Genomic DNA, 26,305 nt, shown 5'->3' on the forward strand with positions numbered 1-26,305 from the left:
TCTTCATCAACACTGATTTCTTCGTAACTCTAGAAAACTAATGTTATTTTGCGATTATACATATCGTGGAAATCGAACCTCACATTTCACGTCGCAGAAGCAAAGTTCGAATTTAGCTACATTAAAAAAAAAATATGTGGTTCAAAAAATTGCAAATTAATTTTTTTTAACAAATATGTATTTTTTTACACTAATTGATGTGTCTCATTATTCTGTGCATAAAATATTAATATTATTGATTGTATGTATCTATTATTTTTATCATTTTATTATGTTAAATGATAAAAATAACAGATACATACAACCAATATACAGGATGTCCCATAATTCGCGCCCCACCCGTCAGGTACAGGTAGAGGGAGTCAAACTGAACATAAAAGTTCTCTACCATTTTGCGATTTTCGCAATAATTATTAAAATATTAATTAAAAACGCTTAGCATATGCTGAGTGCTTTATACGGCGTGCGCTCATATGCTAAGTGTTTTTAATTAATATTTCAATAATTATTGCGCAAATCGCAAAATGGTAGAGGACTTTTATGTTCAGTTTGACCTGCTCTATCTACTCTAGGAGAGGTGGGGCGATTATTACCGGACATCTTGTAGATATGTATAATATTGTTTGCTAAGCGTTTTTAATTAATATTTTAATAATTATTGCAAAAATGGTATAAGATTTTTTTGTTCAGTTTACTGTGCCCTACCTGCTCACGAGCGTTGTTGAGGGTGTTCCGGGACACCCTGTATAGTATTATCTTTGATTTAGTTATACATAGCAGGTATATTAATTATATCTAAATAATTAAAGAATCAATTAATATAAAAAAACACAAAGTTATTTTTAAAACAAAATATGTAGTAGTTTATTGCAAAGTTATTTAAAGATTAAATAAGCAAAACGAAAGATTAGTTGTCGTAAGTTTATTTATAAATCTGTATCTAAAAGCGGATAACTCGATGTTTATTGCACACGTTTGTATTCTTTAAAAGTTTTGTTGGACCTTGACCTTTCAGAATTCAGCTATCATTTGGCAAATAAGATAAAACGCAATATTCTGGAGTAATGCTGTAGTTATCTATATCTAGTATGGATTTCTATATTTTGATAATATGTGCCGTTACGATAACTATCCGTATCCAGTACGGATTTCTTCGTTCTGGTAATATGTGAATCCGGTTACAATAAACTAGTTATGAGAGACCCACCAAACTCATTATTAGACGCCAGACCATTCGCTCTTTTTGCAATCGTAATACTTTATTACTCTGTGTAAAATGACATTAGACAAGAATCTGAGTAGCTTATGGTAAGAGCAGTTCCCCGGAAAGCAAAAGGTCTCAGGTTTGATTCCTGATTCAGCCGTTTGTAATTTACATTATTTATCGAAAAAATAATGTTTACCAACAATCATTTTTCAGATTGAAAGATGTTGTGAATGCCTTACGCAGAATACGACAGTCATTGCCACGTATGGATGAGTGCTACAGTATGTCTGCGCCAGTATCATCTCCCGCTACACTCTTGTTTCATTTCCTGATTTTCCTATATGATACACAATCATTATAATAATAAGTCACTTTTATATATAGACGCACTCACAATTATGATATCTCTTAGTATTTAAGAAACGTTTGAATAGTGCATGTGCAACCAAGACGTGTTCGTATACATACAGTAATCCTGACAAGAAGAAATAAATCTTGCAAACAATCGCTTTTGAAAAGAAAGATCACTTTGAACAATCGTTCATTTGTAAAAAGGTATTATTGACAATAATTGCATAAATTTTTTATAAATTCTGGTTTCTTCAAATAAATTTCTACATTTTTATAAAAATAGATTATTCGTTAGGTTAATTTTTAATCAAATAATAATGCCAAATTTTCATTTTATTTATTTATTATTAAAGATATTAAAAGATTATTTGTTAAATCATTTTATAATAAAAGTATATAGCATAAGTATTATTTATTACAAGAATTTTTAATGTTTAAACCCTCATCAAGTCAATGAAATAATGCTGTGAAATTAAAATTTTATTTTACTAAAATCGATTTATAAATAATTATTTATAATAGAATATTTTATTTTTAAAGATCACATTGGCAGACTTTTGTCAAAATGTAATATTAACAATTGCGTAAATTATTTTTAAATTCAAAATTTTTCAATTGAACTTGCACATTTTCATAATAATACATAGATTATTTAATAAGTCAATTTTTAATAAAAGTATAATGCAAAATTATTATTTTATTCATTTGTTATTAAGAAATTATTTGTTAAGTCATTTTTTGATAGAAAGTATAATGCATAAGTATTATTTATTACAAGAGTTATTAAGTTCTAATCTTCAAATACCTTTATCAAGTCAATCAAATATGATAATGTAAAATTAAAATTTATTAAAGAAAATCAATTTATAAAAAAAGTTATATGGAATATTTTCTATGCATGTACTAGTGAGGCACTTCTCTTAATCAGGGCAGAGAGAAAAAAACCTAATAAAACTCAACAGCCATGATTTCTCTAGCAAGTTCAATGTCCAATATATTAATTTTTTCCTATTCGATTAACTCTTTTCTCATAAATTTTGTAAAAAACTTATAATTTAAACAAAAATAAATATTTTTGGAATATTTTGCATTTTTTATGATTTTAATCAAATTTTATAATTGTAATGAACATAATAAAATGCTTATTTTTTATCCTGACAGAACTTACGATGATATTCGCAGAAATAATTGCTACAGTCCTCATTGCTTCCATCATTATATATACTTATTATAAGTATGTGTTGTTCAATTACTGGCGCAAAAAAGGTGTTTTTTATGTAGAGCCTGTTGTGCCAACTGGTAATATCGGATCCTTAGTGACTAACAAAGTATCAGTAGGTGAGTATCTTTTCCCATACTATAATAAATTTATTTATAAGTGCAATCTTTTTACTCTCTTTGCCCTTTTCTTTTCTTTTATTGAGACGAGAAATAGTGGAATTGATTCAACAAATTTTCTTAACAGGCGAGTTTTTTTGCGACCTCTACATAAAATATAAAAATCATTGTGCCTTTGGAATATATACATTTTTCAAACCAAATCTGATAATCACCGATCCTGATCTTATTCGGGTAGTGCTGACAAAGGAATTCAAACATTTTCATGATCGCGGATTTTTCTGCAACGAGAAGGTTGATCCATTGACCAGTAATTTGTTTCTATTGCCCGGAAAGAAGTGGCGGAAATTGCGCGTCAAAATGACACCCACCTTCACTTCGAGAAAAATAAAACAGATGTTTGCGATTCTGAAGATGTGCGGCGAAGAATTGGTAAACAGCCTAGAAAGCGTGGCTCAAACGGGAGATTGCATCGAGATTAATGATTGGTTTGGAAGGTAAGATTTAAAATGTCTCTTTATATATATGTATACAAGGTGCGCCGCTAGAATTCGGACAAAATTCTCGCTATATTATAATTCCGCCGGATACGCTACGTGGCATTAACGTAGACACATATGTGAGTAAAAAGTTTGTAAATAAAAATAACGGAACATGTGTTGCATAGTGCAGAATATAATTAAAAAACAGCGATAATCGAAAGTCTACGCGCCGGACGGATGTTCCTTGAAAAAATTAATTTTTCGGATACATCTGATCAATAGTTACGACATTGTACAAAAGTATACGGCTTCAGAGAAGTCTGAAGAAGAATCCGTCACCTCAGCAAAAAAGATACATAAGCGGCAGAGAAGTTCGATTATCTTATTTTAATACTTTTTAGCACATAATAATAATCATAAAGAGAGTACATGGTTGTTTCTTTAAAAAAAATTGAAAAATTAATATTACGAGATATTTCGTATTTGATGTCAAAATATTGAAACTTTTAAGCCTCATAATTCGAAAAATACTTAATGAAAAAATATTTTATTATAGTGTTTTGGAAAGCTCTCGAGATAAACTACAAAAATATACAAAAATATATAGGATGTCTCATTTAAAAAATTAAAGGTGACCTTCAAACGACTATCCAAGGTCAAACCAATAGCACCATTTTATGGCCCCCTCGAAACCATACAACTTTTGTCTGAAAAATTTTTTTCTAATACCCCATTCTTTCGAGATATTGTACCGTCCCGGTACTTTTTGTACACTCTGCATATATAATATATATATATATATATGTATATATATATATATATATATATATATATATATATATATATATATATATAATACATGTATATATAAAAAAAAATTTTTTAATAATCATAACTATCATAACTTGTGAAAATTTAAGGAAAATAAATTTGTAGGTTTACAACAGATATAATTATGTCAACAGCTTTTGGAGTCAAGTCCAATTGCATAGAAGAAGGCAACAATGAGTTTCGCTATTGGGGAAAAAAAATTTTTGAAAATCATCCCTTTTGGATCGCTTTAAATGCGTTCACGCCTCAGATACTGAATTTTTTTTCTATCCCTGTGAATGATCGAGGCGTCATCAAATTTTTTACGAAAACATTTCGGGACAATGTGGAATATAGACAAAGGCATAACATCGACAAGCATGATTTTATGAATTTACTCATACAACTAATAGAAAAGGGCTATGTTGAGCCCGATGATGTCAAAGATATCGACAAATTTTGTAAATATATAACTATATACTATGTTTTTAATTAATAATTCTTATTTTTCTATCGCGCTTAACGTGTTTTTGAAATAAATTTTATTTTTGAAAATATTACATATTTCTACGTACATATTCCTTATTTTACTTAAATTTAACCAATGATACGTATCTATTGACCAATCCTAAGAGAATCGAGATTATAGTATAAAATAATTTATTTGTGTACAGCATCCACTAACATAAATAAGCTCACTTTGTTAGAAGCGGTTGCGCAAGCTTTTGTCTTTTTCGCCGCTGGCTTCGAAACTTCTTCGACCACAGCAACGTTTTGTTTATACGAATTAGCCCAACAACAGGACTTGCAAGATAAACTTCGCAATGAAATTGACGAAATATTAAAAAAGCATGGCGAACTGACGTACAATGCTATAAACGAAATGACATATCTTCACAAAGTTATGAACGGCAAGTTTATTGTCTGTATAATAAAATCGGGAGCAAATTATATTCTTATTAATCTTTCAGATTAAGTTCTCTTTACAACCAAATTAAAAATTCTACTTATAACCAAGAATTTATACACATCTTGATGTTTTATAACTTATATATTATATTTAAATATACATGTATTACACACAATAGTATCCGAATATATATTTCAGAGTATTATTTCTACACTTTTTTTTATACATTGCAGAAACTATGAGGAAATATCCACCTATACCTATTTTAAATCGCATCTGTACAGAGGAAATAAATCTTCCAACAACAAATATCCACGTGCCAAAAGGGATGAAAATCAGTATACCGATACTTGGATTACATCGAGATCCATCGATATATCCAGATCCGGATAAATTTGATCCTGAACGATTTGACGAAGATAAGGTAGCAGCCAGACATATGCATATTTGCCATTTGGAGAAGGACCACGAATTTGTATCGGTGAGGATAAGTAAACTTTGTTGTATCTAATTTGTAAAAAATCTGTTGATATTTGTTTTTTACAAATTTCATTTTTTTATTTTTATACTGTATATTGTTTATAGTAATTTTTATTAAATTAGTAGTAAGAGAAACATTAATTAATATTTATATTTCAAAATTTGTAACATAAAAGATTAAATATTTTATTTATATTTTATTTATAGTATTGTGTATATATATATATATATGTATATACATATATATATATATATACATATATATATATATATATGTATATACATATTGTTTTAAAAATATTAAAATTTTTTTAATATATTTTTTCTTGTAATTAAGAATTCTTTGTAAAGTTGACAGTAAATGAATTAACTGCCATTATCTTATTAATAACAAAAATAAAGTCTTATTATTTTATCATAAAATTTTACTGTCATTATTAATTATTACAATTATAATAATTTTCAGGTTCGAGATTTGGATATGTACAAACTAAGGTTGGACTTGTGAGTCTTCTATCGCGATTCAAGTTCAAACTTCACCCTCGAACTACGGTTCCGATAATTTTCGATCAAAAAAATATTTTACTTGCGGTCAGGGATGGTGTATATCTTACTATAGAGCCGCGATAAGAAAATAATAAATATTTTTGAATATTTCAGTTTATTTATCTGAAAAATATCACATATTAAACTTACAATTTTGCTGTTTGTGTTACATTTTACTGATTTATATTATATGTTATTCTTATTATTTGTATTATCGTTGGAAAATGTTGAGTAACTTTTTTGAGTAACTTTTAGTTTTAGAAAAACAATTATAGCATAATTTTGTATAATTATGTCTAAATAGATATATATTTAAATAAATGTAAGTTTTTTCTATTTTTTAACTTTGAGTTATTCATGTGTAATTTCAATGTACATTTTTATGTCAGTGTGAAAATTAAATTCTGTCAAAACCTCTATAACTCGAAGATTTGGTAACTCGAAATATTTATTAACTAGAATTATTTTCTATTCCTTTAAGATTTAAATTATCGAGATTCAAATATATTGAAATAAATATATTAAAATAAAAAGTATATTAATTAAAAATATCCAAAAAAAAGTGCATATAAAATTTATTTAAATCTTACATTCTTATATTTGTAATAACAACATGTATGTATTATTAAAAATTAAATGCAGAGAATGATATCCCAGTCAGAAATGAAAAGTCAAAAAGATATCGAATCGATGTCGATACTCTCAGAATTCATCAAAATATCATGGCGGCTATATTCGGTTGGCGTTCAAATAATACTAATATCGATTCGACATCGAATTAGTATCAGTTTTCTCAGGTGCTATTCACTGCATGCTTATTAATAATCTATTAATGTGGATAACGGGAATATATCTTTTGATTACATTTGTTATATTTAATAATTTTGTTTTTGTGTTTGTCAATAAATTTTAATTTTGATTTCTTATATAATTAATAATTACTATTTAAGTCACGCGGGATAACCATAATATTATTAGTAAAAATATTTACCGAACATTTATATATATATATATATATATATATATATATATATATATATATATATATGGACATGGATATATGGACTATTTACGAACGACAGCGCTATAACACATACTTATATTGGGCGCATTCAGCGCACAAAACAGTTGCGGATTTACGCGCTGAATGGTCTATGATCTGAAGCGCTCTCACAACATGTTGCGGTAGCGGACGCCATTTTTTCGAGCGAAAAATTTTATGCTACATTAACGCAACTGTTGGGTGCCCGTTGTTACATGTGACATCAAGTCATAATAGAGCAATGATGGATACCTATTATGAAAATCTATATATTTATAATGGACTAACTTATAATATCGTGGATTTGTTGGAGGTGCATAAAAAATTAAAAAATGGTATATAAAATTAAAGTATTATTTTAAATAAAGTAATTATATTAACTTTATTTTTAATAAAGTTATATAGTTATATAACCTTAAATAATAAATTTCACGTGTAATTTAATTGTGTATATCATACAAACGCACGAGTTTAAGGAATATTTATAAAAATAATTATATATTTCAGACCATATTTTTTTCCAAACTTATATGAAAAATAATATAAGCTGTTTGGAAGTTACCGGTTCCAATGATCTTTCAGCTCTGCCAGAAAGTGAACAAGCAAGCAGTGAGTAAAATATTTATGATATATTATTTTAAATTAAATTTAAATGATTAAAATAATTAAGTTTTGAATCACGCAATAAATTTAAACTGACATCAATCATCCGCATCTTTTATGCGCACCCTTAAATATATATACAATAAATTAATTATTAATATTTGATTACACTTGTAGAATATGTTTTATTATGCAGATTCAACAGAAGAAGACAATAAATATTCATGGACAATAAACAGAACAAAACTATTGTTAGAACTATACAAAGAAAAAAAAAATAAGTTTCGTGACCCCAAAAAGAAAAGAAACTTGTGGACTGAAATTCTAAGAGAAATGAGCAAAAATGGCTATACAAATTTGACGGAAGACGCACTAGATCGAAAATTGCGAAATCTGAAAAAAACTTTCAGGACAATTAAGGATAATAATCGAAAAAGTTCGACGGGACGAGGACGAATTTCATGGGAGTATTACGACACATTCGAAGATATATTTTCAGATGATCGAACAATAAACTTTAGACCAACGATTTCTTCCATTAATTCTACTGCAGCTTCTACATCTCCATTATCATTATCTACATCAACAGAGTCTTCTGCATTAACATCCACCACATCTGTGCCTTCGATGAATACTACTGTTACACTGCCTTTAAGAACACCATCTCCTGTATCGGCAAGGTATGTGTATAATTCAACACCGATAAGGACATCCACGGCTTCAGCACTGACGAGGACTTTGACAAATTCTTCATCAGATTCTTTCGATTCGTTTATTGAGAATCCATTCGACGAAAATATTAACTTTCCTTACAGTGTAGCAGCAGGACATTCCAGTGAATCTGAATCTGCTTTTGGATTTCTTCCGGCTTCTGAATCTACTTCAAAAACTCCACGAAAGAAAGTAACTCAAAAGGAGACATATGATTTGCGAAAAAAATTGTTTTCTGTGGAAAATGAACGAATCGAAATTCTAAAAGATTTAAAAAAAAGCATAGACGACAATAACAAAATTCAGCAAGAAAGAAACGATCTTTTAAAAAAATTAATAGAAAAAATGTAAAATTACCTAAGAGAAACAGAAAAATCAAAATAATGTTTAAAACATTTTTTTTTTATTAAACTCACTGCGCAATAGAAAAGCTGTGATATGTACCGCAAACGTACAAAGATAAAAGAATATATATATATATATATATATATATATATATATATATATATATATAACTTATATTGACTAATATAATTAATGTTAAAAAATTTGAATTAATTTAAGAAATATTTATTAGAAAATAAGATTTTATATTTAATAAAAATAAACAATTTATGTAGAAATTATTTGTTTACAAATTATTTACAATGGCATTCCTTCTTTCTATTGCTTGCTGCATTTGAGTTCTATTCTGAACTGCATTTTGCTCATTAACTTCAATTGCAGAAGCATCATCATTGTCAATTAATTTTTCATTGTAGTCTTCTATTTCTCCATTGTCAATAATAAAGTTGTGTAGCATACATGTAGCTGCTATTATCGTATTTCCAAATTCTGCATTGGAAATGTCTAAATATTTCAGGCGTCTAAATTTGACTTTTAATAGTCCAAATGCTCGTTCGATGATTGAGCGAATGGAACTGAGTCTGTTGTTGTAACGAACATGAGCTACAGGAAGATGTCCATTATCTCGAAATGGAGTTATTAAATTTAACATTAATGGATATGCGCAGTCTCCGATTAAATATTCTTCTCGAAGAAGTGGATTCTCTTGATCTGACAACATTTGAAAAAGTCTACTGTTTCTAAACACACGTGCATCGTGCATGCGCCCTGGCATACCTATGAACACATCTATGAATCGCGCAGAATGATCACAAACCCCTGGAAGAAATTTTATTTTCAATTTAATGATGTCTTTTAGTGGATTGCACAAAATTTTCAAATAATACCTTACCTTGTAATATTATGGAATGAAATTGTTTTCTATTAAAATAATCATTTGCATTTTGAATTGGCTGCTTTATTGGTATATGGCAGCCATCAATTGCTCCCACAACATTTTGAATGCCGCGTGAACGTTCTGCAAAAACCTGTAATATGTATATAAAGATTATAGAATACGTAAAAAAATTAAACTTATAAAACACACATTGAAATTCTCACCTGCGATGAAATAGCTTGACGTACAGCGTCTGGCCATTGAACATATTGTGGCATTAATTCTGCCAAAGCACATATTATTGATTTGAATATACCATGTCCTGTGCTTGTTGGTATATCAAACCGATCTCCAACTGCCAGGAAAGATTCTGGCTTACTTAGTAACCAGATAGTAAATAATATTTTTTTATCCATGGAGATATTGGCATTTGACTTATCGCCTTGCATATGATTTCCAACTACATTCAACAATACCTGTTACAGATAAATATCTGTTAATGATGAATTTTTTTTCATATAAAATTACATATGTATATATTTCACAGTAAATTATAAATTTATTAAGAATTTTGTACATACCTCAAAAGTTAATCGAGTCATTCGAAAATGCTCCTTGAATTGATCGTCTGTGTATGTCGGAACCGTCAATTCAAAATATTCTGCATTTCGCGCTTTTGCAGCTCGATGTTGTCTAGGGCGTATGCAATTCTCATCATTAGGTTGGATGAGATTATCGACAATATGTCGTACAATATTCATATTTAGCCCATCATCAGCCACAAATTGTAAAAATATATTTTCATGCATATCTGTCACTAAACTTTTATATGTCCTATCAGATGTAGTATTGAGCGCTCACTCAACAAAACATTCAGCGAAATTAAACGCTGAAAAATAGAGCGATGTCACAACTGTTTTGTGCGCTGAATGCGGCCATTGATTACTCCTTACTCCTATTACTGTCTCGCTCGCTCCTATTGCTATCTCGCTCACTCTCATGCCGACTGCGTTGGTAATATTTTTTTTAGTTCTTTCAAGGCGACGCTCAAAATCGCGCATGAGTTCGCCGAAGACTTCAGCATCCCTTTAAACCCTTGCAACCCTCGCAACTGAAAGACGAGAGTACATTTCAAATGTGTAATGACAACGCAGCAAACATTACAAAGCTCCATTATGTTGCAGTTTTATTTTAAAATGTAATTCAATCGCGATCATTAAACAAGATTGTAGAGCCGTGAATAAATAATTAACGGGGTGTGTCTACTCAAATTTTGTAAAAAAAAAAATTTGATTTTTCAGATATTTTTGCTCAAAAATCTAGATAAAGAGAATATTTAAAAAATTTTTTGGTGCAATTTTCTAAAATAAGTTTTTTTATTTTTTTAATGGTACGTTTTTTTATCACTAAAAATTACAACAAAGAGTACCGTATTTTTTTTAAGAATGGACATATTTTATAAATACCAGAGATAGCTCTATATTTATAAAATATTTTAAAGATATCATTTATAACTTGACTCTTATTGTTGACTGCTTACAATATGTATAAAAGAAAAATTATCAACGAGAAAATTTTTGAAAAAATTCTATGAAAATTCTTTAATTTTTTTTTATGTGTTAAAAGAAATCTCTGAGAAATCCAGGTTTTTTAAAAAAAAGTAGAGCTTTAATTAAATTTTTCGCTTTGGAAATTTAATCCTAGAAAAGTTTAAAGATAAAGCGAAGAGTATATATCGGAAAAGAATTATTTGCTACATCATGACAATTATTCTGCTATCGACTCGCATGAAAGATAAATCACGATTGACTTTAGTTCAGCGATAATGATATTTACAGCATCATTAGTTTCTTTCTATGTTGTATGCAGTTTTATGCAATTATTCTATTTTAGTTATATGGTTGGTTGCCAAAATTGTACCACTTGCAGAGGTTTTAAAAAAAACGTATCCGCAGTAAATATTGTTGTATAAAAACATTTCAAACAAATATAGAATATCACAAACGGATCATAGATTAATCAGTTTTTAATCCATTTTTATTAAGTTTGTATACGTTATAAAGAAAAAATTGAAAACTGGTCCAAATTAAACAACCTTACCCTACTATAAAATATATATGTATATTTCTTTTTTTTTCTATATTAAAAAATAATATATAAAGTTTTCTTGCAATCTACGCAAGAAATAAATAAAGTTCTTTTTCACGTTATCAATTATGTTTAGTGAATTGCAAAACTTCACGTTGTTGATGCATTTTCTGTCATTCGTTGGCTAATTATGTTGATAACTGATGTAATTACTATATAACTATTTAATATATAAAGTTTTCTTGCAAGAAAACATTATATATTATTTTTTGGTATAGAAAAAAATGAGAAATATACATATACATTTTATAGTATTATCTTTAATTTAATTATATACAGCAGATATATTAATGATATCATAAATAATTCAGGAATCAAATGATATAAAAAAACACGAGTTTATAAAAAAAAAAGTGTTTGTAAGAAAAACTATGTAGTTGTTTTGCAAATTCATTGGAAAATTACATGAGTAAAAAAAATTATTAGTCATTGCAAGTTCATTTGTCAAACTACGTCTTAAGATAAGTAACTCGATGTTTTCATTGCAAATGTGAACGTACAATTTTTCTTATATAATATCTTATGTAATATCTTATATAGTGTGAAGGCTAAGCCTAAGCGTTACTCGCTCACTCCGATCAGTACTAACTGTTCAAGAAATGGTTTGGAATGTTTGTATTCTATAGAGGAGTCTCATGAAACCTTGGCCTAGCATCCATAGTCCAGCTATAAATTAAAATGTAAAATAAACTCAATACTCTGGAATCACACTGCAACTATCCGTATCCAGTAAGGATTTTTTCGTTCTGGTAATATGTGAATTCGGTTACAATAAACTAGTTATGAGAGACCCACCAAACTCATTATTAGACGCCAGACCATTCGCTCTTTTTGGAATTGTAATACTTTATTACTCTGTGTAAAATGACATTAGACAAGAATCTGAGTAGCTTATGGTAAGAGCAGTTCCCCGGAAAGCAAAAGGTCTCAGGTTTGATTCCTGATTCAGCCATTTGTAATTAACATTATTTCCCGAAAAAATAATGTTCACGAACAATCATTTTTCAGACTGAAAGATATTGTGAATGCCTTACGCAGAATACGACAGTCATTGCTACGTGTAGATAAGTGCTACAGTATGTCTGCGCCAGTATCATCTCCCACTACACTCTTGTTTCATTCTCTGATTTTCCTATATGATACTCAATTAATGTAATAATAAGTCACTTTTATATATAGGCGCACTCGCAATTACGATATCTCTTAGTATTTAAGAAACGTTTGAACAGTGCATGTGCAACCAAGACGTGTTCGTATACATATAGTAATCGTGACAAGAAGAAATAAATCTTGCAAACAATCGCTTTTGAAAAGAAAGATCACTTTGAACAATCGTTCATTTGTAAAAAGGTATTATTGACAATAATTGCATAAATTTTTTATAAATTTTGGTTTCTTCAAATAAATTTCTACATTTTTATAAAAATAGATTATTCGTTAGGTTAATTTTTAATCAAATAATAATGCCAAATTTTCATTTTATTTATTTATTATTAAAGATATTAAAAGATTATTTGTTAAATCATTTTATAATAAAAGTATATAGCATAAGTATTATTTATTAGAGAGAGAATTTTTAATGTTTAAACCCTCATCAAGCAAATAAAATAATGCTGTTAAATTAAAATTTTATTTTAAAGAAATCGATTTATAAATAATTATTTATAATAGAATTTTTTATTTTTAAAGATCACATTGGCAGACTTTTGTCAAAATGTAATATTGACAATTGCGTAAATTATTTTTAAATTCAAAATTTTTCAATTGAACTTGCACATTTTCATAATAATACATAGATTATTTAATAAGTCAATTTTTAATAAAAGTATAATGCAAAATTATCATTTTATTTATTATTAAAAATTATTTGTTAAATCATTTTTTGATAGAAAGTATAATGCGTAAGTATTATTTATCAAATACCTTATCAAGTCAATCAAATATGATACTGTAAAATTAAAATTTATTAAAGAAAATCAATTTATAAAAAAAGTTATATGAAATATTTTCTATGCATGTACTAGTGAGGCACTTCTCTTAATCAGGGCAGAAAAACAAACTAATAAAACTCAACAGCCATGATTTCTCTAGCAAGATCAATGTTCAATATATTAATTTTTTCCTATTCGATTAACTCTTTTCTCATAAAATTTGTAAAAAACTTATAATTTAAACAAAAATAAATATTTTTGGAATATTTTGCATTTTTTATGATTTTAATCAAATTTTATAATTGTAATGAACATAATAAGATGCTTATTTTTTATCCTGACAGAACTTACGATGATATTCGCAGAAATAATTGCTACAGTCCTCGTTGCTTCCATCATTATATATACTTATTATAAGTATGTGTTGTTCAATTACTGGCGCAAAAAAGGTGTTTTTTATGTAGAGCCTGTTGTGCCAACTGGTAATATCGGATCCTTAGTAACTGGCAAAGTATCAGTAGGTAAGTATCTTTTCCCATAATATAATCAACTTATTTGTAAGTGCATTTTTTACTCTTTTCTTTTCTTTTATTGAGACGAGAAATAGTGGAATTGATTCAAATATTTTTTTTAACAGGAGAGTTCTTTTACGACTTTTACATAAAATATAAAGATTATCGTGCCTTTGGAATATATACATTTTTCAAACCAAATCTGATAATTACCGATCCTGATCTTATTCGGGTAGTGCTGACAAAGGAATTCAAACATTTTCATGATCGTGGAATATTCAGCAACGAGAAGGTTGATCCATTAACCGGTCACTTGTTTCTACTGTCTGGGAAGAAATGGAAGAATTTGCGCGTCAAAATGACACCTACCTTCACTTCGGGAAAATTAAAACAGATGTTTACAATTCTAAAAACGTGCGGCGAAGAATTGGTAAACAGCCTAGAAAGCGTGGCTCAAGCGGGAAATCGTATCGAGATAAAAGATTGGTTTGGAAGGTAAGATTTAAAAAATGTTTCTTTATATTTTTATATATATATATATATATATATATATATGTAGGTAAATATTTAGAATAACGGAGCCAACTCCGATCGCGTTGACCTTGACATATGTTATCAAGGTCATGACTCTGTGTAACATTCAAAAGGTTTTAGCTGTTGCTCGTTGTTTATTAAAAAGTTGTAAACAATAACAGTTTCAGTTATTTATTACAATGGATATGCTTTTCTCATTATATATTTTCTCATTGATATATATTTTCAATTTTTTTTATAATCACACACACGGGTAGGGGAGGGAAAGGGGGGGCGAAAGGCCCCGCTTGCACCCCCGTGTGTCTGTGTGTGTGTGCGTAAGTATATTATATGTGTGTGAAAATATATTGTTTCATCTTTTTAGAAATACACCCATAATATGTAAAATGGTTTGGTTAAAGAAGAGAAAAATTATATTTAACTGTTTGTGGTTAAAGTAGAAAATATTTTGAATTTTTAATAAAAAACTATTATATATATACTAACGATTGACTGCTTTAAATGATTCAAATGATTTAAATGATTCAAAATAACTGCTATATTTTCTAAACTTTTTTTGTTAATAACTTTCAAATAAACAACGAGCGATGGCTAAAACCTTTTGGATGTTACTCACGGTCATGACCTTGACAACATATGTCAAGGTCAACGCGATCGGAGCTCGCTCCATTATTCTAAATATTTATCGAAAATTTATTTAATAATCATAATAATTATCATAACTTGTGGAAAATTTAAGAAAAATAAATTTGTAGGTATACGACGGATATAATTATGTCAACAGCTTTTGGAGTCAGCTCCAATTGCATAAAAGAAGGCGACAATGAGTTTCGCTATTGGGGAAAAAAAATTTTTGAAAAGCATGCCTTTTGGGTCGCTTTAGCTCAGTTCACGCCTCAACTACTGTATTTCCTTTCCATTTCTTTAATTGACCAAGGAGTCACTAAATTTTTTACGCGAACATTTCGAAACAATGTGGAATATAGACAAACGCATAACATCGTCAGACATGATTTTATGAATCTGCTCATACAACTTATGGAAAAGGGCTATGTTGAATCCGATGATGTCAAAGATATCAACAAATCTTGTAAATATATAACTGTACACTGTTTTTAATTAATAATTCTTATTTTTCTATCGCGCTTAACGTGTTTTTGAAATAAATTTTATTTTTGAAAATATTACATATTTCTACGTACATATTCCTTATTTTACTTAAATTTAACCAATGATACGTATCTATTGACCAATCCTAAGAGAATCGAGATTATAGTATAAAATAATTTATTTGTGTACAGCATCCACAAACATAAATAAGCTCACTTTGTTAGAAGCGGCTGCGCAAGCTTTTGTCTTTTTCGCCGCTGGCTTCGAAACTTCTTCGACCACAGCAACGTTTTGTTTATACGAATTAGCCCAACAACAGGACTTGCAAGATAAACTTCGCAATGAAATTGACGAAATATTAAAAAAGCATGGCGAACTGACGTACAATGCTGTAAACGAAATGACATATCTTCACAAAGTTATGAATGGCAAGTTTATTGTCTGTATAATAAAATCGGGAGCAAATTATATTCTTATTAATCTTTCAGATTAAGTTCTCTTTACAACCAAATTAAAAATTCTACTTATAACCAAGAATTTATACACATCTTGATGTTTTATAACTTATATATTATATTTAAATATACATGTATTACACACAATAGTATCCGAATATATATTTCAGAGTATTATTTCTACACTTTTTTTATACATTGCAGAAACTATGAGGAAATATCCACCTATACCTTTTTTAAATCGCATCTGTACCGAGGAAATAAATCTCCCAACAACAAATATCCACGTGCCAAAAGGGATGACAATCAGTATACCGATACTTGGATTACATCGAGATCCATCGATATATCCAGATCCGGATAAATTTGATCCTGAACGATTTGACGAAGATAACGTAGCAGCCAGACATCCTTATGCATATTTGCCATTTGGAGAAGGACCACGAATTTGTATCGGTGAGGATAAGTAAACTTTGTTGTATCTAATTTGTAAAAAATCTGTTGTTATTTGTTTTTTACAAATTTCATTTTTCAATTTTTATACTGTATATGTTTATAGTAATTTTTATTAAATTAGTAGTAAGAGAAACATTAATTAATATTTATATTTCAAAATTCGTAACATGAAAGATTAAATATTTTATTTATATTTTATTTATAGTATTGTGTATATATATATATATATATGTATATACATATTGCTTTAAAAATATTTAAATTTTTTTAATATGTTTTTCTTGTAATTAAGAATTCTTTGTAAAGTTGACAGCAAGTGAATTACCTACCATTATCCCAGGTAGCACAGGTTCGTTTTATAAACGTTTTCTAAACGTATCCAATATTTTTTAACCGTCAAACACCAATAAGAAACGTTTCAACAGAAACATTTTTAAAACCATAGTTTAAGAAATGTATTTTTTACGTTTCTATAAGGCCTGATTGCATCAACATTATTTTGGCTTTAAACGAGACTTAAATATATATATATATATATATATATATATATATATATATATATATCTGTTTTTATTAATTTAGAAAGAAAAATAAAGATAGATACATGTTTAAGTCGCACTTAAATCCAAAATAATGTTGGTACAATATCGGGCCTAAATAGAATAAAAATTAATGTTTTAATTCAAAATTATATATATATATATATATATATATATGTGTGTGTGTGTATATATATACATATAATTTTGAATTAAAAAAATTAATGTATTTTTAATTTTAGATATTCATATTCATAGTCCGATTTTATATTGAAGACCGTCTTAATAATAATGTGTTGTAATTCAATCACAGAATCGTAATAACATATCTTAAGATATTATACTTAAAACGATCTTGAAATAAAAATAATGGACTATGAATATCGGAATGAATAGCGGGGTGATTCTCTCTCTCTCTTTCTCTCTCTCTCTTTCCCTCTTTCTCTTCCTCTTTCCATTGTCTTACTAACAAAAAGTATTAAGGTTATATTCCATTTATTTGGAATGATCGCAGAGTTATTGCATATATTTGCTGTTCAAACAAGAAAACTTTTATTGTGAATATTATACAAACGACTTGTGAATATTGCAAAAGTGAAACTAGTAGTGAAAGGATAGAAAAATACTAGTAATGTGTACTATAAAGTTAATCAATTCTCGTGCATAGATCATAACAAAGGTTAGGTTGATCAAAACGCCGGTCCGGCGAAAATATTGATATAAAGAATATCTCTTTTTTACGACGAATAAGGTAAGTTGTATATTGGTTTAATAATTTTATAGTTTACTGTTCTGTATATATGTATATATATGTATATTTATAACACAATATTAATACTAAAAAAAGATATGAGATTAGACGTCAAATATCACATCTACAAATAATATTTTACAATTAATAAGAAGATATCAATTTGTGTGAAATCATAATCTGATTAATCTAACATTTTTTATTGTATCAGTATATATTAAGAATCAAATTATATTGTGTTTTTCATTTCTTAATTAAATAGTTGTCATTTTTTCAGGAAAATATATATGTAAATATATCTTTGTCGCACATATAATACTTACATAAAATACTTGTTAAAAAACAAAAGAACAGAAAAAATATTCTTGTTTAAATATGGATAAAGAAAAAGAAGTTAAATTTCTTGGCAAAAAACAAACTAAAAGGAATATACAAAAACAAGTACATGAGTTATTAAATGAACTCAATTGGAATGAAACAAAATCGACAACACATTCAGTCATTGACTCACACTTAGAACTAAACTTAAATATAGATGAAGATTTGGGTTTTAGTTTAAATTTTAGAAATAATGAGACAAAATCATCAATGTCACATTCAATCATTGATTCGCATTTAGAACTAGGTTCAGATCAAGATTTAGATTTTGAAATATTTCCAGAATTATATATCACTGAAAAACATGATTTTTCAGAAAACGAAACATTATCTGATGATTTTCTGAATAAATTGAGAAACTGGGCCCTAACACATAATATTACATTATCAGCATTAGATGAATTATTGTCATTACTAAGACAATTTCATTATGATATATCTGTACCATTATCTGGAAGGTCTTTGTTATACACTCCAAAAACTACAAATTCAATTGATTTGCAAAGTGGAAAATTTACTTATTTTGGTATGCGTAAGCAGTTATATTTCCTATTAAAGGAAGAATCATGCTCAAAAATTATTGATTTAGATTTTAATATTGATGGGTTACCCTTGTTTAAAAGTAACAACATAGTTGTCTGGCCAATTCTTTGTAGATCATTAAGTTTAACTTCATTAAATAAACCATTTATTGTAGGTTTATTCACTGGCAAAGGAAAGCCAGAACCTCTTGATTGTTATTTACAAGATCTAATACACGAGCTTAATGATGATATATTAAAGAATAGTATTGAAATAGATCATAAATTATTTCAAATTAGAATCAGGTCTCTGATATGTGATGCTCCTGCACGAGCTTTTCTAAAATGTTGTGTAGGTCATAATTCTAGGCATGGGTGTGAAAAATGCGATATTGAAGGGAAATACATTAATAAAATGATTTTTCCATGTAAAAGTGGACAACTTAGAACAAAAGAAACTTTTACTAAACAAGTACAAGAGGAACATCATAAAGGAAGGTCTCCATTATTGAATTTAAACTTAGATTTAGTGAATCAATTTCCATTAGATCCCATGCATTTGGTATATTTAGGTATAATGAAAAAGTTGTTAATATTATGGGTATCAAAGGGAAAACCTTCATTTAAATTATCTGGAAGAGCTATTAATAATTTATCAGATAGATTAATTTTGTTGTCTTCTTATATAGTACATGAATTTCCTAGAAAATGTAGAGCTATATCGGACTTAAATCGTTGGAAAGCAAATGAGTTTAGATTATTCTTGTTATACGTGGGTCCAGTTTCTTTAATAAATATTTTGCCTAAACAACTTTACAATCATTTTTTAATGTTTCATGTTGGTATTACAATTCTGTGTAACGATAATCATATTTTTGAACATATTGACTTTGCAGAAGAAGTTTTGTATAATTTTGTAAAGTATTTTGAAAAATCCTATGGGAAAGAAGAAGTGACATATAATCTTCACAGTTTAATTCATTTAGTAACAGATGTAAGGAATCTTGGTAATTTAAACACAATTAATTGTTTTCCCTTTGAAAATTATTTGGGAAAATTAAAAAAACTTGTAAGATCATCTGCAAATCCTCATGCACAACTTTGTAGACGTATATCTGAATTATTTAATTATTCAAAGACTGAATTACCAATAACTAAATTAGAACCTAAGCAAAAACATTTTGAAGGACCTACACTTAGAGATAAAACTGACTTGATTTTACAATACAAGAAATTGAAAACACCGACATGCGTTTTGACGATTTTTTCACCTGACAATTGTGTTTCAATACAAGGAGATATTATTGTTCAGATTGTAAATATTCTGTGTTTGAAAGATCAATTTTATTCTATAATTTGTCGTCGATTCTTGAAAGTTTCTGAATTTTATGATTATCCATGTTCGTCCAAATTATTGAATATTTTTAAGGTGTCTCACATATCACCTGATATAGAAGAATTCCCTTTTATATCAGTAAAATATAAAAACATATTATTACCCGCATATGAAAAAGGAACTTACATTGTGTTTCCTCTTCTTCATGAATTGTAGTTAATGTATTCCTTTTATTTTATTGTATATAATTTTATATACGTATATTATTTATAGGTTTATGTGAGTATATATTATTTTATTTTGTAAAATTTAAAGTTAATTTTAAATGTCTGCAATATTAATTTTATATTGAAGAAAAAATTGTTGATGAAATGCAATAAGCACTTTCTGCTTATTCTGTTTAATGTTTTGTTTATTTCAGATTATAAAATGTATTCATTAATAGAATTTGCGATGAATTATGGACAAAAACCTGAAGTTGAAGTAGTCCCTAATATTTGGTTAGAAAAAGAGGAAGAAATATGGTATTGTTTGTAGCCTCAAAAAATTTCCACAAAACAAATCCGTAAGGCTATCGAAAAATGCTCTTTACCGGAAAAAAACTGGAAAAAATATAAATGTAGAATCTTGCATACATATGGTAAATTTTTGGTTTATGTTTTATAAAAGTTGTTTTGTTTTATAAAAAAGTAAAAATATTTATACACTTGCTTTATTTACAGTTATTTCCAAGATTTAACATATATTAGAAACTTAATTTATTATTTATTAGAGTATTTCTTATCTTTATAGTTTTCTTTTTTCACAATATATACCACATATCATTTTATTTATGTTTATAGTATAATTTTGTTATATACTGTCAGAGATTATTATATATTTAGCAATTACATATATATATATATATATTGTTGCATCCGCGGAACGATTTTGAACGTTCCGTTGTGCGCGACAACCGTTCCTCGTTCACATATCGTCAATCAATATATTTCTTCAAAAACGGATGTCACAACAATATACATATATTTATCTCAAATCTTTCTTAAAATATTTATAAATATAATTTTTATTTCAAATTAAGATAAATAATTTTTATTTGTTTTGTATTATAAACGCTTTCAATTTTTGAATTAATGATATTTAATTTTAAACTTTTTTAAAAATCTATAGTTGATTTTATTATTAGTTTCTTAATTTATTTTATTATTATTTTATAGTTTATTTTACTATTATTTTAGCTTCTTACAATGATGCGAGGAAAAGATTAATAGATGCTGAATTCACGTCTACTCTAGAAACTGATGTAGAATTGCATGAAGACCAACGGCCAAAAAGAAGATTAAAAAGACCTCGAATTTATTCAGATTCTTCAGAATCTGATAACAATGAAGAGGTATTATGCAATAAAATCCCATCTCTTCCTACATTAAAAATAACATCAAAAAATAGTAATTTATCAAGATCTATGATCACTTCCTGCCAACCATCAACATCAACAGCTGACAGTTTTTCAAAACGTATATCTAATGGAATTAGTTTTTTAACGTCTTCAGTAAGAGCAATTAGTCCTCCGCAGAAAACATTGAGAACTACATTGACCAGTTCAGATGAAAGAGCAATTAGTCCGCAAAATACATTCAGAACTACATTGACCAGTTCAGAATTTCACAAATCAGGTAAAATGTTAATAAACTTTTCTGTGTACAAGACTATTACTCTAACATATTAATAATTTTTATAAGAAACGTATAACTTAATAATAATTTTGCTTTTGAAATATACTGCACAGAATATTCTGAATAATCTGCACTATCTATATAAAAATTACTTTTTAGAATAATTGTGCTTTAATTAATTATTATTTTGAACATTTGACTTATTATTTATTATGTTGCTTTCTATATATTGTTTAATTCAGCATTTACTATTTACTATTTAACTTTTCTATATTCTATTACTTTTGTGTTTAAATCTTATTTTTTACATTTCTATAGTTAAGAGTTACTCTTGTGGAATAAAAAACTAATTCAAGATTACACTTTTTCGTAATTATTTTGATGATGATGTACATCAACATCAATATAATTAGATATATATATATATATTTTTTAAAAGAAAAAATTTCTCTAACATAGCATGTTATTTTTAGATTTTTCTTACGTTGTTCTAACAAAATTAGTGAACTTAGAAACTTCTATGAACTTGCTTCTTCCAATGGTCAAACAACTTACAGCACATTTTCGACCATCGAGAATACCCCATGTGGAGGATGTTCCTGAAATACCAGTTGACACTGATGAAAGTTTGGAAAATATTGAAAGATTTTTAAAAACAAAACAAAATTTTGAATATTTACATGGTAAATATAACTCATTAAATCTCTTTTTATATTTTTGCATTCTGTTTATTTTCCTTTCTTTTTTTTAATCCATATTTTTTTTATTATATTAATGTGTTATTATTCTTTTAAAGGTACAGATTTTAGCTATATCAGGTGGTACAACGATTGCACAGATAACAAGAAGAACATTGGAAAAAATAATAACAAATAATTACGCTAAAAACTTTAATTGGGCAGGAAGAGTACCTAAAAAAGCCTTCAAAGTTTTAAAAGCGAAAGATTTAATCATAGGTTTGTCTTTTGTCTTTGAAGCCAGCATTGATAACATTTAGCAAATATGTTTAATTATTACACACACACACACACACACGCACACACACGCGCACGCACGCACGCACGCACGCACGCACGCACGCACACACACACACACACACACACACACACACGCACGCACGCACGCACGCACGCATGCACATAAATATATGTACATATATATACATATGTATGTGTGTGTGTGTGTGTGTGTGTGTATGTGTGTGTGATATTGTACAGTTATTATAAAACTATTATGTTTAATAATTATATATAAAATAATAATGTATAATAATTTATAAATTTTTTACAGCTACTGTCAGAAACGTTAAACCAAACGCTGCAGTCAACAAAATTGAAAATTGTATCAAAGATTGGTTGAAGCTATCCTCTATGCGTATTACTTTAGCCGAAATTAAAGCAAGAAGAACTTTTCAACAAGAATAAAAATTTTAAGTTAAGATTTATTAGATTTTAAGATAACACAGTTCTGTGATTGAAACATAAGTACAAGAAAATAATTATATTCTTGGAATAATTAAAAAAAGTTAATTTTTTTTAAATTTTAATTTTGTTGTAATTTTTTTTATTTTTTAAGTTAAAATTAGGTTAACATTTATTAAATTTTAAAATAATTTTAAGATAAAATTGTTCTATGTTGAGATTTAAACATAATAAGTATACAAGACAAAAAAGTTATATTCCTGGAAAAATGTGTCAATTTTTTTTCATTTTATGTATGTGTTAATTTTTTTTTCATTCTTTGGTATAATTATTATATGTTTAAATGTTTTTTTTTTAAATAAGAACTTTATTTTAAAATACTTTATTATGATTTGTACTTTATATATTTTTGATTATAATCTTATTATAATATACAGGCAATATAAACTACTATATATGAACATATTGTATACATATATTTATTTTATAAAAGAAAAAAACAGTTTTTATGCGTGAAAAAGATTTGTTTTCTTATAAAATAATAATAAAATAATGCGTTCATACCCATACACACACACACACACACATATATATATATATATATATATATAACATTATTTATATATATATATATATATATATATATATATATATATATATTTTAATAAAATTGAACTAAATTAAATATATATATATATATATATAATAAATATGATTGTTTATTCACAGATTCAATAAAATAATGCATATATATATATATATATATATATATATATATATATGCATTATTTTATTGAATCCGTGAATAAACAAATTTTTTACAAATAAAGGAAAGAAAACGGTATTTTGACCGTTTCTTAAACGTTTTTTTTTGTTAGAAAATAACGTTTCCCTTAACGTTTCTTAAGTGGACATTTATACCAATTAAAAACGTTTTCGAAAGCCGGTTTTAAAACGTTTCGCAGAAACATTTGTGAAACGTTTTTAAAACGAACCTGTGCTACCTGGGATCTTATTAATAACAAAAATAAAGTCATATTATTTTATCATAAAATTTTACTAACATTATTAATTATTACAATCATAATAATTTTCAGGTTTGAGATTTGGTTATGTACAAACTAAGGTTGGACTTGTGAGTCTTCTATCGCGATTCAAGTTCAAACTTGACCCTCGAACTACGGTTCCGATAATTTTCGATGCAAAAAGCATTGTACTTGCGGCCAAGGATAGTATATATCTTACTATCGAGCCGCGATAAGAAAATAATAAATATTTTTGAATATTTCAGTTTATTTATCTGAAAAATATCACATATTACACTTACAATTTTGCTGTTTGTGTTACATTTTACTGTTTTGTATTATATGTTATTCTTATTATTTGTATTATCGTTGGAAAATGTTGAGTAACTTTTAGTTGTAGAAAAATAATCATAGCATGATTTTGTATAATTATAATATATTTAAATATATATGTATTTAAATAAATATAAGTTTTTTTCTATTTTTTAACTTTGAATTATTCATGTGTAATTTCAATGTACATTTTTATGTTAGTGTCAAATAAAAATTAAAAAAATAACTTTAGAAAAGTATGAAATACTATCTGTTCATATTTATAGATATAATAAAATATAGCATAATAAAAATACAAAACAATGAAAAATATTTTGTAAGCTTAGTAAAGTTTGAAATAATATTTATTCCTAAGTACGATTCAATTATCTACAGATTATTTTAAATAAAACAAAATATGTGCAGTAATAATAATTATTGTTAAATATTAAGTAAAGTATAAAGTATAACAGATTAATTATCAGGTATAAAGTCTTATATATATAAAATATACATATATATATATATATATATATATATATATATATATATATATATAAGAAAAATTACACAAATAAATTATTCTTTCTGAATTTCTTCTCATTAATTATTTAGTTTCTTAATTTATTCTCATTACATTCTAATTAGCACTATTTGGTTTGAAAAGAGTTAATAATTAATTTATATTATAATTATTAATTGCATATTCTGCAAGAGCAGTCGGGAGGCGCCACACTAAGTATGCGTGTGTTGCATGCATGAGTATGTGTGTGTGTGTGTGTGTGCGCGCGCGCGCGCGCGTGTGTGTGTGTTATTTTTAAGAAAAAATCTGCAACTAGCAGATACACATTTTTACTTTAACATAATTATGTGTTTTAATTACGCCAATTGAATTGTCATTATTTTGTGCATAAAAGTATTAGGATAAGATAATCGAAAAATGAATATTTTACGAGATATCTTGCATTTTATATATATATATATATTACCTAATACAAATATATAAAAGAACGATTTACTAGTCAAAATGATATCAAAATGAGGTCAAAATACAGTCATTTTTTTCCCGGTTTGATGTCATTATGATTTTCTCTGTTTTGACATTATTTTGACATCATTTTGATGTTATGGTGACTTTTTGTTCTCTTTGGAAAAGGCTGCCAAAATGTTTATTATTTTATTATTAAAGTTGAATTTAGTTGAATGTAAAAAACCTATTACTAAATAAATTTTTAACATTTTTACTTCGTATGTAAGTTTATTATATAACACAATGATAGTGAATATTATATATTTTTAATTATTTCCATTATTGTTTCAATACCTGTAACATTGATGCCTAAGACATTCTTTCCACTGAAAGATACTCGGAATAGTTTTAAGGAATTTTTTAGTCATGTGTGAATACTTTAATCATTTATAGAATAATTTTATTGAAATTTATATTAGTTTTTGTATCCAATGTTCTATATATTCGTTTTCGCGCCCAATCATTTAT

General features: G+C 27.1%; 2 protein-coding genes and 1 pseudogene across 3 annotated transcripts; all 3 read left to right on the plus strand.

The window, feature by feature from the left end:
- The first annotated feature begins 1,610 nt into the window (after positions 1 to 1,610).
- On the plus strand, positions 1,611 to 24,902 carry LOC140674763 (uncharacterized). The gene is given in 15 exon segments (XM_072908529.1): positions 1,611 to 1,762; positions 2,720 to 2,896; positions 3,024 to 3,393; positions 4,315 to 4,649; positions 4,863 to 5,099; positions 5,332 to 5,535; positions 5,538 to 5,579; positions 6,045 to 6,205; positions 13,030 to 13,114; positions 14,126 to 14,302; positions 14,419 to 14,788; positions 15,583 to 15,917; positions 16,129 to 16,365; positions 16,597 to 16,848; positions 24,568 to 24,902. Coding segments are annotated over 14 exon segments (3,138 nt in total). The 5' UTR covers positions 1,611 to 1,762; positions 2,720 to 2,727; the 3' UTR covers positions 24,732 to 24,902.
- LOC140674838 (uncharacterized) lies at positions 6,666 to 8,953 on the plus strand. Of its 2 annotated transcripts, XM_072908693.1 has the most exons (4): positions 6,666 to 7,501; positions 7,674 to 7,775; positions 7,966 to 8,449; positions 8,585 to 8,953. In XM_072908693.1, exons 1-4 carry the CDS (start codon positions 7,408 to 7,410, stop codon positions 8,829 to 8,831), a joined length of 927 nt encoding a protein of 308 aa, XP_072764794.1. In that variant the 5' UTR covers positions 6,666 to 7,407; the 3' UTR covers positions 8,832 to 8,953. The 2 variants fall into 2 exon arrangements, with proteins under 2 accessions (XP_072764794.1, XP_072764792.1); XM_072908691.1 differs by having other exon boundaries at positions 6,669 to 7,501; positions 7,966 to 8,950.
- LOC140674839 (uncharacterized) lies at positions 20,676 to 23,770 on the plus strand (annotated as a pseudogene).
- Positions 24,903 to 26,305: the final 1,403 nt, after the last annotated feature.

This window comes from Anoplolepis gracilipes, chromosome 16, assembly GCF_047496725.1.
Source record: "Anoplolepis gracilipes chromosome 16, ASM4749672v1, whole genome shotgun sequence".
Classification (NCBI taxonomy): domain Eukaryota; kingdom Metazoa; phylum Arthropoda; class Insecta; order Hymenoptera; family Formicidae; genus Anoplolepis; species Anoplolepis gracilipes.